The following is a 14,666-nucleotide window of genomic DNA, read 5'->3' as shown; positions in this document are numbered from 1 at the left end:
TGTAAAACTCAATAACGGGGAAATACTCAAATTATTTTCTGTAGGTTGGATGTTTTGGAGTTGGAGACTGCTGCTGACAGATTTGCAGTATAAAAGGAGGGTGAAAACAAAAGTAAAATGAAACAAGTAAAGGTGAAATGCCTCATCAGACCCTTTATTAGCTCAATAATCATCAAATCAACAACACCGAGCAGTCGGGGTGTAATCCTGGGCACATCGGCACCATAAAAAGCCAGCGAGCATAACTGCCCTATTTTTACAAAATAATTGGCAAACCACCTTCACCTCCAGCCTCCTCAGACAACACTGTGTGGGATTAATGACACACATCCATACTAGCCTGTGCCAGCTGGCACGACACAGGCCTTGGCAGGCTCAGTCTTCGACGAGAGAAGAAGTGGACCACTTTAACCTCACAGCTCTCAATAGCCTCCCATAAGCTCCTAACAATTTCAGATGGAACTGGGAAAGGAAGGCACGCTCATCGTCCAATAGAAACACCGAGCCAGAGAGCAGCTTATGAATTCCAAGTTAGACAAATAAATCCATACATGTTTGTGGTCCAGCCGCCCAGGAGCTCTAATGCCAACCTTTGGTTCGTGATCATCTAAAGTGGGCGGCACATGAATGACATATCAACAGACTCCACCGTACACGAAAAAAACATATGGAGTCAATAAAGTAACTGGCCAAAGAACATGTATGAACCTAACACTATTTTAAACGTTTCTCTTCTTCATCCAGGTCTAGGAGTAATTTCAAGACAAAGCCTCATTTAACGACATATTACCAGGAAACAATGCAGCCAAATTAGAAGTTGAGAGTTGTAAGGTGGCGGGTGTAGAATTGTAGTTTGGCCACTTCTAATGAGCGCACCGATGTAACATTCAATTGAGACGAGGGCAATTACTCACGAGACGCGTCTACACCTCATAAGTGGTTTAGAATGACATCACCTCCGTCACCGGGCCAGGGAGGCCAGGTATTTTAAGAGAGATGAATGGATGAATGCCATGGAAACTCTGAGACATTTAGTCTGTTACAGAAAAAAACACCACAGAACTGATCAAATATATCAAGGACTCATTTTCAGCTATGATCAGCATAACCTATGCATAAACAAGTATTATAATCAATCAATAACATGTCCTGCAATGACATTGTTGAGATAGTTGGTGCCTGATTCACAGATGAATTTGTGAAGTTAATTATATGAATATTTAATATAAACTTTTTTTCCGAGACCTATGAAACTGAGAGTCCCTAAAATGAGGTAAAGCCCGTCCCCTCGTTTCTTCGACAGGCCAAAGCACCTACTCATGAGAGCAGCTTTTGAGCAGGAGAGCTCAATCAGCTGAAGCCCGGAAAAGGGATTATTTCACAAATTCTTCCTGGAACAACATGGGTATCATTATGATTCAAATCACTGTAATAGAATCAAATTGGCAAAAGGAATATGGCAAGCAGGATACTTCTATGTATCCCCATTTGTCAGGATTTAAATAAGGACGGTATCATTTTGCCTCTTATCTTGCCTGAATATTTATGTGTCTCTCTCTCGAAAAACAGATCATATTGATAATGTCTGGCTTTTAAGGCAGATAAATATGTTTCGTGTTTTTAAAAGTCAGATTGTTGAAATAAAAAAACCTTCCAGGTGAGTTACTCTTGAATAACACTTTTTTTGTTTCTGGTTCATAACAGCAAATTTGACAAACGACAACATCTAGTCCTGGTACGTACATCAACGTACATCATCAACCTCCAGCGCCATGCTTCCTACTTTTTCAATCTGAATCTTGGAAGTGCAAAGAATATATGACCAACTTTAGTGCAGTGACAAGAGACTGTTTTTCATGTCAGCATATGCAATTGTTTGCTTTTGTTTGGTGATAGTGAAGGAAAAGCTAAGAGGATTGAGTCAGAAGGGATCGTTATCTTACCCTCCTTCCTCCTGAAATCCCTCCAGTTCATCTCTCTGCTCGGCCAGAGTAGACTCCAGGTCCAGGTAGCTTCCATTATGGGACAGCTGAAGGGCGCAGTCATCAGGCTAGATCAGAGGGAGACAAAGTTAAACACTGACCTGTCTTCAAGCCTCTAAAGATCATGTCATTTACACTTTACACATGTAAAGAAGACTACATGTTGAGTAAGTAGTGTAGTAGATTCATGAGTTCGTGGTCAGTTGAGGCTGAGAGCCGATGGCCTGTTATACCAAATACTGCACCTATCAGATCAGAACCTACACATCAGCTGAACAAGGTTAAAAAAGGCAGATTTGGAGACTCAATGGCTTGTTACAACCAGTGGCAAAGAGACAATCCTTCTAGACATACTGCTCTGGAAACAGAAGAATGAAAGCGTTGAATGTCTATTTTTCAAGCAAAATATTAGTTCATAACCACATAAATAACAATCACGATGGGGTGAGACTTAGACTCTTTAAATGACAACTTCAGCTGCAACAACAATACTGCTCATGTCGAAAACAATATATTTTATGGTCGTATGCAAAACATAACAACTTTGTTCTTTTTATATGGGTCAATGGGTATTTGAGGTTCATGTCTAGTCTTCTGCGGACCATAGAAAGTTTTTTTATCAGCGGCAGCACTCTGCAATGACAAGCAGGGCAAGGTTGGAGGGACGTCATGCAGATCTGGAGCAGTTTGGCAGTCTGGTGCATCTTATCTGTCTGCTCTCCTGTTTGATAAACTATCATGCCACGAGATGATTTTGCAGAGGAGGTATGATTTGTCTGCTCGTGGATGGCTGCCAACAGCTGACTGTGGTCAAGGAGATGAGGAATTAGTTCTGTGCCTGTTCACTTGTCTGGCTGACCTCCAAATTGGAGATATTAACCTATTTATATTCCGAGTCTGTCAGCTCCGCAGGACAGCGGCTCCAACGGCGAAGCAGAGGACGGGAAAGCAAACACCATTACGGGAGGGAGGACATATGACTTCAGTGAGGAGAGTGGCACTGCTCTGCTCCATCGACAGCCAGGGTATCTAAAGCAACCTCATATCATACAAGCCTGGAAATACACTGAGCACATAGAACATTTGTCTTCTCTTGTCAGCTCACATTGAGGGCTTTGTAAGATAGCGAAGTCTATGATACACTTTCATAAATTACCATGTACACATCCCAAAAGCGGTTCGCTGGATTACTTCCTCTCAAAAGAAGAGCAACGCATGTAAGCATATATATATATATAACATGTGATTTTTAAATTCGAGCGGTTATTGCCAGGTCTGATGCAGTTCAATTTCCATATGACAGTAACTTCATTGAGCGTGAAGGGAAAAGGCTGGGAAAGGCATTATGGGTCGGATGGCTTTGATCTGTTAAGCCACTCTGTTTGTATAGCTGCACTGCAGCACTCAAGGACCGTGTCATATTTGAGCAGTGAAACAAAACATGTGGTTGGTTAGGATAACTCTTACGCTTTCTCCAACTCCCTGACTATGAGCTGTCTTGATGGTTTTCCATGCATGGTAAACCAAATGATTATCTGGAATATAATAGTTGGGGAGCTTATAGGGCTGAACATCTTCATTTTGAGAGACCAGAGATGAGGCGAAGCACAAGGCTCATGCAGTGAACATACACAGAAAACTTCCCCTGCTCAGTAAATCCTATTGTATCTAAGACAGTGATGAGCTTTCGTTAGATCGTTGTTGATGTTCTTGCAGTAAGGCGGACTGACAGATAAAAGGAGACACAGATAGAGAGAAAGGTAGAGAGGAAGGCAAACAAACAAAGCTATACTGTACACAAGCAGAGGGAGGCAAGTGCTTCTCCAGATTAAAGGACAGATTCTGGACAGACAGGAAACCCAGGCATGTGGAACAAAGTTAGGCCCACTATTTTTATGTCGACTGAGATGCCTTTACAAAATAATGGGTGTGACAGTAATATGAAATGTAGCATGAAGGAGAAGACACACTCATTTATGTACTCTGAAACCAAGAAAAAGTTGTTATTTTACTGAATGTCTGCTTTTTGTCTCCCTAATGTCTAAATTGTCCAAAATGTTCATGGATTCATTTGTTCATTCAACCATTTGTCACTTGCTTGATGTTGCCTTGTTTTTCTTTTTCATTTGTCATATTGGGAGTGAATCAGTGTGGCTTTGTGGGCATGGACGTTTCAGAAAGACAATGCGTCAAAATAAAAAAAGTACACAACAACATACAATGTGTGATGTACTGCACTTGCCAGCGATTTGTTGTTAATTTAACCATCTGGAACAATTTCCATTCAAAGCAATCTAAGATTTCTAATCAATAATCTTTAGTTTGTCTCTTCAAGGTGTTCCCCATCACTGCTAGTTATAACGATTCACTTATTTATATTCAAAATAAAACTGCTGCTTTTGCAAGCAGAAAACGTACCACTTATACGACCGAGAACAAGATATTACAAATTACAGTATATTGTTTTACTCTTTTTATGTTTTAAAATTCCTTAAACTCTGCTTTAAGCACCATCGGAGTTCGTTAATTGGATAAAAGGGAAAGAAATGTTGTTCTCTTTCAGCTTCACGCTGTGTATCACAACCTGAAATCGACAAAACATTGGGCTGAATTTGCAGCTGTAACCAGTAATCAGCTGAACCATGAAATGCCTTTCCCCGGACAAGGTTTTGACTCGCACACCAAACGTGGAAAAGTCAAAGTGAACCATGCAAGTCTGCCATTAATCAGTCAATATCTGTACATACTCATTCATGTATTCACATATCCATCCTCTAACCACATGGCTCTTCAGGTTTTCATTATATAATCAACCCGGATTACTGATTACAAGTCTTGCCACGTAAAACCGTGCCAGGTTGATGCACAAACGGCCCTTAATCCAAGAACAGTGCTCCCAGATTATCAGCAGCAGAGGTTTTCTTAGCTGTCCACCGTCTAGGACTTGAACCCACAGTGGCCTGTGATGGCCAAGTCCAGAGAGGTAACCACAAGAGCTCTGCTCACACACTGAGGTCTGGCCTCTCCCTTCAACCACCACACTGTGGTCCACTGACCAGGGAAGCAGTTAAAACAGAAAGAGATAAAAATAAACACCATGCAATTTCCAATTTAAAACTGCTATCTCACTCCAAATTGCTTTAGAATGAGAAAAAGGAATACTGTGTGCAAACTCAATAGCCCAACAACATTGACTTTTACATAGTTTACAAATGCATAAGCTCAACCTACACATTTGTATCTGTTAACTGCACCGGGCTCGAAATTAAACAAGATGAATTACACCTTAAAGGTTAAAGTTTGTTTGATAAAAGTGAAGATAGGTATTGGTGGTCTTTCTGTGAAGGCAAGTGATTAAAAACACATTAAAACACACTTGATGCATGAGAGAGAAACCACAACAGTAATCCTCTGTCAAGCATGCGGAAGATGAGTCTGCATTCTTCTGAAAGGAGCCCTCTGCCGAGACAACCCTTCAAAATGCAGAGACCAACAAAACCTCAACTCTGCATAACAATGCGCAAAATAATTCAAAGGAGCTCTGACAGGCATGAAGGAGGAACCTGTATTTTACAGCATTTAACATAACTTCTCATTACGGGACCCAAAAATTGAAATTGGTAAAGTGAGAGAGTCCATTCTCCAAGACTGAACCACATTTCCCCTGCCTTTGCGATCCGATGCCAGGCCTCCAAGGCCACCAAGCCACGACAAAACACTGACAGAGAAGAAAGCATGTGAAGGACTATTGATCTATTGATTTACGATGACATTACAAGTAGATCTGGAATAACTCCAGCTGATGTTGAAGAGCCTGGTCGCTTTGTCATCTGACAAGGACAATGCATTATTCATGACAGAAGAGTCGGGCTGAGTCAGGTGATGACTCGTCATACTTTCTATCCACAGAAGACACAGAAAAGTTTGAATATTTGAATCACCATTAAAGCCCGCGAAATATTCAACAGTGCTACTGCAATGACAATAAATGACATACTGCATTTAAATACATGGTGGCAGCGCTTTTTCCGAAAGGCAACGGGGTGAAAAACTGACTTCAAAGTGTGTCTGCTGTCCTGACAAATCTGTTGTTGCATTTATGGTTTAAATCCTTGTTGCTATAAAACTTAATCCTTGGCCATAAGGGCGTTTGATGTTTAAACCTCGCAAACAGTTTATCGTAATTGATGTTTGACTTTGAGCAGCAGCATAGCCCATGTGCCGTCCCATGTACGAACCAATCCAACACACACACACACACACACACACACACGTATAAACAAAAAAACAGTCACACACACACGCCCCTCTGGAGACTGCAGACTGAAACTGACAGGAAGAGCCCAGAGACAGCATATGCTAGCTGTTTTGACTCCCTCGACACCATGTGTTTGCAGCGTGCTATTTATACCGGATTGACCTGCGCCATAGAGACGGAGCTCAGAGACAACAGATTAGCTCTCGAATGCGTGTACATGTACAGGGTCACGGCAAAGTGAGGGTGTGAATCACAGAACTCAATGTGGTCACACAGTCTTGTCATCCACCTGAATGTAATCTTTTATAACAAGCACCAGGGCTGCTCCTTCAAGTTACTGCCGACCACAAATGCCCATGTGACCGAATCTCCCAGCGCTGCTGAGGCTATACCACCGGTACTCCCTCTCTGTCTAGTTTGTGGTGCAGCCGGCCCGCTGCTAAACTGAGAGCAGTCGACTGTGCAAAGAACATCAGCTCTTTGTTTGTGTTTTTAATTCTGCCCGCTTCCCGCTCCTCTCTCAAACAGTGGAAAGCGTTCCCATCCCATCCTGCTGGTCAGAGTCAGTTGGCTGCGGAATGAGAGCCAGGCTTGTGGTGATCCACAGCATCCTGAGGCTTCCGTGACTTATCTTACCAGCTCTGCTCAAACAAGATGGAGTAGCCTACCATTGATCTGACAGAATGAAGAAAGACCCTAATTAACTTTCTATTTACATGACTTCCCAACCAGACTAAGATGAGTGCTTAATAAAACACTCAAGCTCACATCCTATGGCCCCTTTGCTTTGTTTAAATTTGAAGGGCAGTAGATGAGGCCTGTAGAAAACGTGTTTGATGCACATGGTGTAATCAGAAGGCAGGAACTGGCATTTCTCAAAAGAATTAGCCTTCAGAGGCCTCTGAAAGAAAAATAAATTGAAAATGGGCTTCAGGTTTACATTATTGATGTCACTGGATTTCTTTAGGAAACATAAACATGGCAATATACACCATGCCAAAGAGGAGCATTCAGTTATTTTGAGCTGCTTAAAACTGGCTGTGCAGTTGTGGATTTTGGGGAGGCCAACTCTTGCAACCAAAACAGACATAATGCAGCTGACAAAACACAACAAGGTAGAGAGGCACTGCAACATGCATTCTGCTTCTGACTAAAACAAATGAGAGAACATACCATAAAGGCAAGATGCCAGATAAAAATGTGTTGTGTTTCCACACAGATTCAGAAGTTGCGTTGAGATCGGATGGTTGCAAATGCAAATCCCCAGATCTAGGACAGTCCGGGTGGGGAATTACCCTCTCCAACCCTTCAACAACTGACCAACTGGGCATTTGACCCCCCCCCCCCCCCCCCCCCCCCCCCCACACTCTATTCGGGGCTTTGTAGAGACAATAGCAGAAGTGGTTTCCTAAATAAACTTCAAGCTCCGTTAAGCCAAGAGACAACCAATTGAAAGTTGATGGAAGCTTAAAAGTGAACAATGATATTAATTGAGTAAACCACTGTTGTATTATCTGTTTGTTGTTCTGTTTTCTTTTCTCTTGCACAAAATAACTGGAACAAAACTTTTCAAAGTTTGAAAAGATCTCTCTGAATCCAGCTAATGGACAGTAATAGAAGAGGTCACACGGAGGGGATTGGTGTCGTGGTTGAGGTAAACATTAACAGATTCCTGCTCCTCAGACAAATACTGGATGTCTAAATCATTCCAACATCACTCCCTGCCACCGGATACTCCTTAATGTCATATCACAGGCCGATCGTACTGTCACTGTGCATGCAATCATTGTTTAAAGCACGTTGATGCTCCATCACTGGCTCTATCAATGGTCTATTAGGTTTGTTTAGTATAACCCCAACAACATGCTCAAGCTAATAATTAATTTAAGATTCTGCACAGGTGTTCCCTTTTCTCTGAGCTCATTGAAAGAGACATGAAGAAAAACAGCATCAACAGATTAATAAGTATACTGCATACCTTCTGCGGGGCTTTTAGCAGCCTGTGGACTCCAGCAATCTGATTTATCAGAGGAATATCTTCCCTGAAGGTGTACTGAGGTGGCCGGGTGGGCTCGGGGAAGTTGGTGCTGTTAAATGGATCAGTATCATCTAAGACCTGCACCCTGCACATAAACGTAGCCATGATGTATCCATGCAAGGCGATTTTGGATGAGGAAAATAGTGGATGCGACACCACAGCCTCTGACAGACAGGCAACCCACCCCCCTCCTCCCTCCAACCCTCCCCCCCCCCACCCCCACCCCACCCACCCCCGGGCAGCGAACTACCGGCAGGTCTTCTGCAGTAGCAAAACCCTGCACCCGCTGTTATCCTTGGACCTTCTCCATTCGCTTCCCGCAGCGCTGCGGATGAGGACAGTGTACACAACGGTCCAGAAGTAAAGGTCCAGGGTACCTCGTTGAGAGATACGGTCAGTCAGTGCGCTGTGGAAATGAGCGGGGCGGCGGTATCCAAGGGCATTGCGGGCGTTAGCGGTGCTGAGGCAGACTGCGGACGGGACTGCCACACTTGGCGCCTGGTCTGTGAGAGCGATGGGAAGCGGCTCCCTCCTCGAGCATAAACTCTTGCCAGGGGGACACACAGCGGCCAGACCTCAGCCGGCCGACTCAGCTCATGTTACAAGCGCAATGGCGGCCTCCAGCGGCCAGTATGAGAAGTACACACAAAATCAAAAACGCTGCACCGAACTGGCAGCGACTCAACAATGCATCGCGCGATACAATCAACTACAACTGAGAAACACATTGCGGGTAGATAGATGGCAGTATATGGCAAATATACAGAGCTTCTTCATATAGCTGACAGACAGGTCGATAGCGTAACACTTTATCCTGCAAAGACAGATGAAATTACATAATTCTAGAGATGTTGATCATCTCAAAATGAATGTACGTCAAACATTAATAAAAAGTACATAAACAACCAATAATGTGTTATTATTAACACGCCACAATGTAGTTGGAAGAATATATAAGAACATCTCAAATGTATATGTATTTGTCAAAAAGGATATGGCCCAACTCTTCTTGTAAAGCGTCCATCAACAGTTAATTGACAATATAAATTTAAAAAAATAAAGATTTCTTATATGTACTCATTAACTGTGCAATGATAAATACTTCTTCTGACTCCATGGAAAATGAGCAAACTCCATCTGCTGACTAAGGCCATAAAGGCTGACCGTTAGGAAAGGTTTGTATTGTGACACACTGTTTAATCATTCTTTAACTCTGCACCATCAATAAATCATATGAATAAATGTTCTTCCAGTAAACCTCAGTGATTGACCCTTCCCAATCAGATAAGACTTAACTGTGTGTTCTTGCTCATCTTATGCTTCAAAGGCTGCACACCTCTAACTGGTGCTCTCTGACGCTGCATCCTAGTCAATCTATTACAGAGGTCCAGTACATAACCAAGGATCTTATGGTGTGAGCCACAATTTGCATTCCAGCAATGCACAGTGCACTAGTGTATCCCAACAATACTACAGTGTCTGACTGATCATGAAGTTAAAACTCCCCAATCCAGGCCTGGAGGACAGGATATTGTCCCATCAGCAGCTGGACAAGCTGGAGGAGGAAGAAGCTGGAGACAGACCGAAATGGGACAACAAGACCCAGTACATGCTGACCTGTGTTGGGTTTTGTGTGGGCCTCGGAAACGTTTGGCGCTTTCCCTACCTGTGTCAGAGTCATGGAGGAGGCAAGTGATGCTTTCATTGTTTACTGCAATTATTCCACTTTTCACTATTTACAATAACACTGGGCAGAAGAAAAAAAACGTATACTCCCAGACGTCTTATTAACATTTCATTCACAGGCATCAGGCAGGTCTGTCTGCCTGCTATGTCATCAACAATGCATTTTAGATGACCTGTTGAAGGTTTGGAATTATTCCTAAAGCCAGAAGACACGTGACAGCCTAGACTGATAAATGCACATTTCTTATTGGGAACTGTGGTCAGCCATGGATTTTGTTCCCCTTTTCCATCCATTTGCTTTTATTTTTATGAGCATATTTTATATTTTCACGTTGTTTTGATGTATGTAAATAAATTGTTTGCTGTGGTTTTATGTTTACAAACGAGCTAGCCTCAATTTTCCCCAGGGCCAAATCATTTTTTAATTGGTCTACATTAGATAATAGTTGACACCCTTCTCTAAGTTAAGTAATTACTTAACACTATCACAATACCACTGATCCAGCAATGACTATGATTAAAAGATGACGTGTACCTTATCTGTCAGATAAGAAAGAAGCAGAAAGACATTTTATGCCCTCTGATGGCCAGGAAATCCTCGTAAAGAGCTTACTGCAAAGGCGTGAATGGGTTGTTGCATTATGAAGTTACGTGCATTCGCTGTCGGACTTTATCTCTGCATGTGCTGACATGCACCCTAAATGATTAACATCCAAGAGAGTTATCGCTAACATCATCAACAGTTCCTTCGAATTTTCTTCCAGGTGCATTTATGATACCATTTCTGATCCTGCTGGTTCTCGAGGGAATCCCACTTTTATATCTTGAGTTTGCAATTGGTCAACGTTTAAGAAGAGGCGGTTTGGGAGTGTGGGCTGCAATTCATCCCTATTTGACTGGCATTGGTGAGAAACATTTTGTTTATTTTTTGCTACAACTGGTGAAAGAGTGCCTTAAGAAGCCCTTTTAAAACATTCATTGGCAGGTATTGCTTCCATGGGTGTATCTCTGACGATCAGTCTCTACTACAACACCATCATTGCCTGGATTCTTTGGTACTTCTTCAACTCATTTGAAGAGCCGCTGCCTTGGAGTCAATGTCCCATGAATGCCAATTTAACAGGTAATGCTACAACTGGTACTGTATTTCTCGCAGAATAAACTCTTGACTTTGGCGTACCGACACAAGCTGTTAATTCTGTTGTTAAATTCTGTCAGACATCGTCTCAGAGTGTAAGAGGAGCTCCCCTGTGGACTACTTCTGGTACAGGGAGACCCTGAACACAACTCCAACCATTGAAGAGGACGGAGGTCTGCAGTGGTGGATACTGTTGTGTCACGTGTGTGCGTGGTCTTTGCTCTATATCTGCATCATTCGTGGTATTGAGACAACTGGGAAGGTACAGCACATTCCTTTACTACAACAAGAGAGACAATTTGAATTCAACTAAACAGTAATTGTGTGAATATACTTTCTTTTCCCGAGGCTGTGTATGTGACTTCGACCCTTCCCTACGTGGTGCTGACGATATTCCTGATCAGAGGGTTGACCCTGAAGGGCTCTTTGGATGGAGTCAAGTTCCTCTTCACGCCAGATGTGAGTTGCATTTCATTTAAATTCATTTCACACTGGTTTTACTGCAGATAACAAATCAGAATGCATTCAATCGATAATTTAAAGAAAAAATGTTTTAATGCTGTTTGAAAGTTAAGTGGGTAAAATTGTATGCTGACATATTTTAAGGAAGGATTAATGATGTTTTGATGTTTCCAAAAAATGAAATGAAAAAAATCAGTTTGGGGTGCTCCACCAGTTACCCTCACGTGTTTGATCTTTTATCAAATGTCTTGCTATTTCAGTCCTCTGAAAATAACTCATCCATATTAGATGGTTCTAATATTATGGCCCTCATTAGAGGTAGAATATAACCCATGCAGAACAATAACTAGTTGATCCATAATTGTCCACTGTACCATTTCTTTCAGATAGCAGAACTGGCGAATCCATCAACATGGCTCGATGCAGGTGCTCAAGTTTTCTATTCCTTCTCTCTGGCTTTTGGTGGTCTTATTTCCTTCTCCAGCTACAACTCAGTGCAGTAAGTTATTTCGTTTTAACTGGTGTCTTTTAAAGTCAACTCAAAGTAAAATGGCATTCTTCCTTCAGCAACAACTGTGAGCAGGATGCAGTGATCATCTCTATCATCAATGGCTTCACCTCCGTCTATGCTGCAACGGTCGTTTACACTATAATCGGCTTCAGAGCAACCGACAGATTTGACAACTGTATTTCTGGGTACGTTGTGTCTTTTTCGCTGAGTTATATTTAAGCAGCTCATATATATTTTTTTCTCCAGCAATACATCGACTGTGAAAACTGTTTATTGAACATTTAACTAACATTTTGTGTTTTAGAAACATCCTAACATTGCTAAATGTCTTTGAGCTTCCTGAGGGCAACATCACTGACAGCAACTACGATCAGGCTGTTCAGCATCTTAATGAAACACACCCTGAGGTTATTCAAGAGCTGGGTCTTAAGACCTGCAACTTAAACACCTTTCTTAGTGAGGTAAGATTATTTATGCACCAGGACTTTTCCATTAGCAAAGAAGCTGCTCCTTGTTCGTGGAAAATATACCAATGTGTATTTTCAAATGATCCCTGCTATGCTTTGCTATAATGCTGTGCTTTGTTTGGGTCTAGGGAGTTGAAGGAACCGGTTTAGCCTTCATTGTGTTCACTGAGGCCATCACCAAGATGCCCCTCTCACCGTTGTGGGCCGTCCTTTTCTTCGTAATGCTCTTCTGTCTCGGTCTGTCTTCTATGTTTGGTAACATTGAGGGAATTATAGTGCCACTGCAAGACCTCAAAGTGTTCCCTAAAACATGGCCAAAAGAAGCTGTCACTGGTAACGCCCACATCTAGTCGTTCAATTTACATTATGAGATTTCTAGAATATCTTAACAACTTTGTTTTGGTTTCCTTCAGGTGTAACGTGCATGTTCTGCTGTCTGGTGGGTCTGATATTTCTCCAAGGCTCAGGGAACTATTGGCTTTCACTCTTCGACACCTATGGAGGATCCATCCCTCTGCTAGTTGTTGCATTCTGCGAGATGTTCTCAGTTGTGTACATATATGGAATAGACAGGTGATAGAAAAAATGATATTTATATTTATATATGTTACTATAACGGCTTGTTTTTGTCAATTAAAAGATGAGAAAAACTAAATTAGCTCACGGTATCACAAGCATCCCACACTATTATTGTACCGCCTTTATTAAAGGAGGCTTGTTATTCTCTTAGTTTGTCTACACACTCTTTGACAATGGAATATATGTGTCACTCTCCTCTTAGGTTCAATGATGATATAAAGTTCATGATCGGACACAAACCCAACTTCTTCTGGCAGGCAACATGGAGAGTCATCAGCCCACTCATTATGCTTGTCATCTTGGTTTTTTACTTCGTCACTAAAGTGTCTGAACAGCTCCTTTACAAAACGTGGGATCCTGAATCGGTAAATAATGAATGAATTTTGAGACGTTCAAAATCGTCTGAGCTATGGATAATGATCTTTTAAAACACGCCGTCATGAACCACTGAAAACTCAAAATATGGCATTTGCTCTGTCTTTGCAGGATGAATTCCCTACACTGGAGGAAAAGCCATATCCAGTCTGGATCAATGTGATCATCTTCATATTGGCAGGGATACCCAGTCTTGCTGTGCCTTCAGTTTGTCTCTGGAAATGTTTAAGGACAAAAAAGAGGGATACGATTCATCTCGACAATAACTCTGACGAAATTCAAATGAACAATGAAAGCAAAACATCCCCAGCCTAATGTGGTATTTTCTGTTTTTTTCAAGAAGATTTAGGTAATTGTTATCATGGTTTAATCAACACACTTTTAAAATAGGAGGCATAGCTTTACTGAACAGAACTCTCTGTTTTCCTCAGCCAGCTGTGACCTGTTTGTTGTGGCTGAAATCAGTGGTATTATATTGTACAGTCCATGTGTTCATGAAATTGTGGATATCATCTGTTTGCTTTTAGGACATGTACCATTATGCACATTATTTGGGACAGGGCCCATGCAGTGTGCTCTACATCATCGATTCTTGAAGCTCTGTTGCATAGAGACGCTCTAAATCTGGTCTTAAATCTCAGCGGGTGGGCCAGGACAGTTTCTTAGACCTTTGGGTGAGACTCAGACTTTGCTAAAAGTACACATTTCAAAACAAATTACTGCAAACAAATTATGTCTATTGATTAAGTCTAGTGACATAGGATCTTAGTATAAACCCATAGAGTTATATCCCAGGCCCCGTCGTGAGTTGATCCTTTTGTGGGATTGACTGTGATTTGACAGCTACAGTTTATTATGTGATTAAACAAATAGATTTTGAGACTATAGGCGCTGCCCCAGAAGGAAGCTGACTTTGAGCCATGCGATGAATGAAGGTACACCCATCTGTCCAGCTGGGGTCACTATTGTGACATGTTTGAGAGGTGAATCAAATATTGACTGAATCCGCTGCATATCTTTTATTTTATTTTTTTAATTCCTTCATTTGCCATTTGTAAAGTAAATGACACTGTGTGTGCTGAATGCCTCGACTCTGTGTTTACCAGGATAGAATAATGGATGTGACTGATTGTGTATGAATGTGATACATATTACGTACAAGACATTTTG

The 14,666-nt window shown here is 41.8% G+C and overlaps 2 protein-coding genes across 5 annotated transcripts in view; one reads left to right on the top strand and one right to left on the bottom strand.

The window, feature by feature from the left end:
* fhod3b (formin homology 2 domain containing 3b) overlaps positions 1 to 8,387 on the bottom strand; it is a 76,679-nt gene extending 68,292 nt beyond the window's left edge. For all 4 annotated transcript variants that reach the window (XM_079275267.1, XM_079275268.1, XM_079275269.1 and 1 more), the window contains exons 1-2: positions 8,219 to 8,387; positions 1,944 to 2,050 (exon numbers count right to left, since the gene is read on the bottom strand). In XM_079275267.1, the coding sequence (XP_079131393.1) occupies positions 1,944 to 2,050; positions 8,219 to 8,383 (272 nt within the window). In that variant the 5' untranslated portion in view covers positions 8,384 to 8,387. The remainder of the gene's footprint in view (positions 1 to 1,943; positions 2,051 to 8,218) is intronic.
* Positions 8,388 to 9,767: 1,380 nt separating this feature from the next.
* On the top strand, positions 9,768 to 13,811 carry slc6a19b (solute carrier family 6 member 19b; the record flags this gene model as incomplete). The annotated part of the gene is made up of 12 exons (XM_079276184.1): positions 9,768 to 9,966; positions 10,729 to 10,869; positions 10,950 to 11,087; positions 11,183 to 11,364; positions 11,451 to 11,561; positions 11,951 to 12,063; positions 12,132 to 12,260; positions 12,380 to 12,536; positions 12,671 to 12,875; positions 12,956 to 13,115; positions 13,324 to 13,486; positions 13,608 to 13,811. The coding sequence occupies 12 exons, from the start codon at positions 9,768 to 9,770 to the stop codon at positions 13,809 to 13,811; spliced, it is 1,902 nt and encodes a 633-aa protein (XP_079132310.1).
* Between the last annotated feature and the right edge of the window lie 855 nt (positions 13,812 to 14,666).

Source organism: Melanostigma gelatinosum, assembly GCF_949748355.1.
Source record: "Melanostigma gelatinosum genome assembly, chromosome: 9".
NCBI classification, from domain to species: domain Eukaryota; kingdom Metazoa; phylum Chordata; class Actinopteri; order Perciformes; family Zoarcidae; genus Melanostigma; species Melanostigma gelatinosum.
Note: the sequence above shows the minus strand (reverse complement) of the source record. Positions and strands in the feature narration are given on the sequence as shown.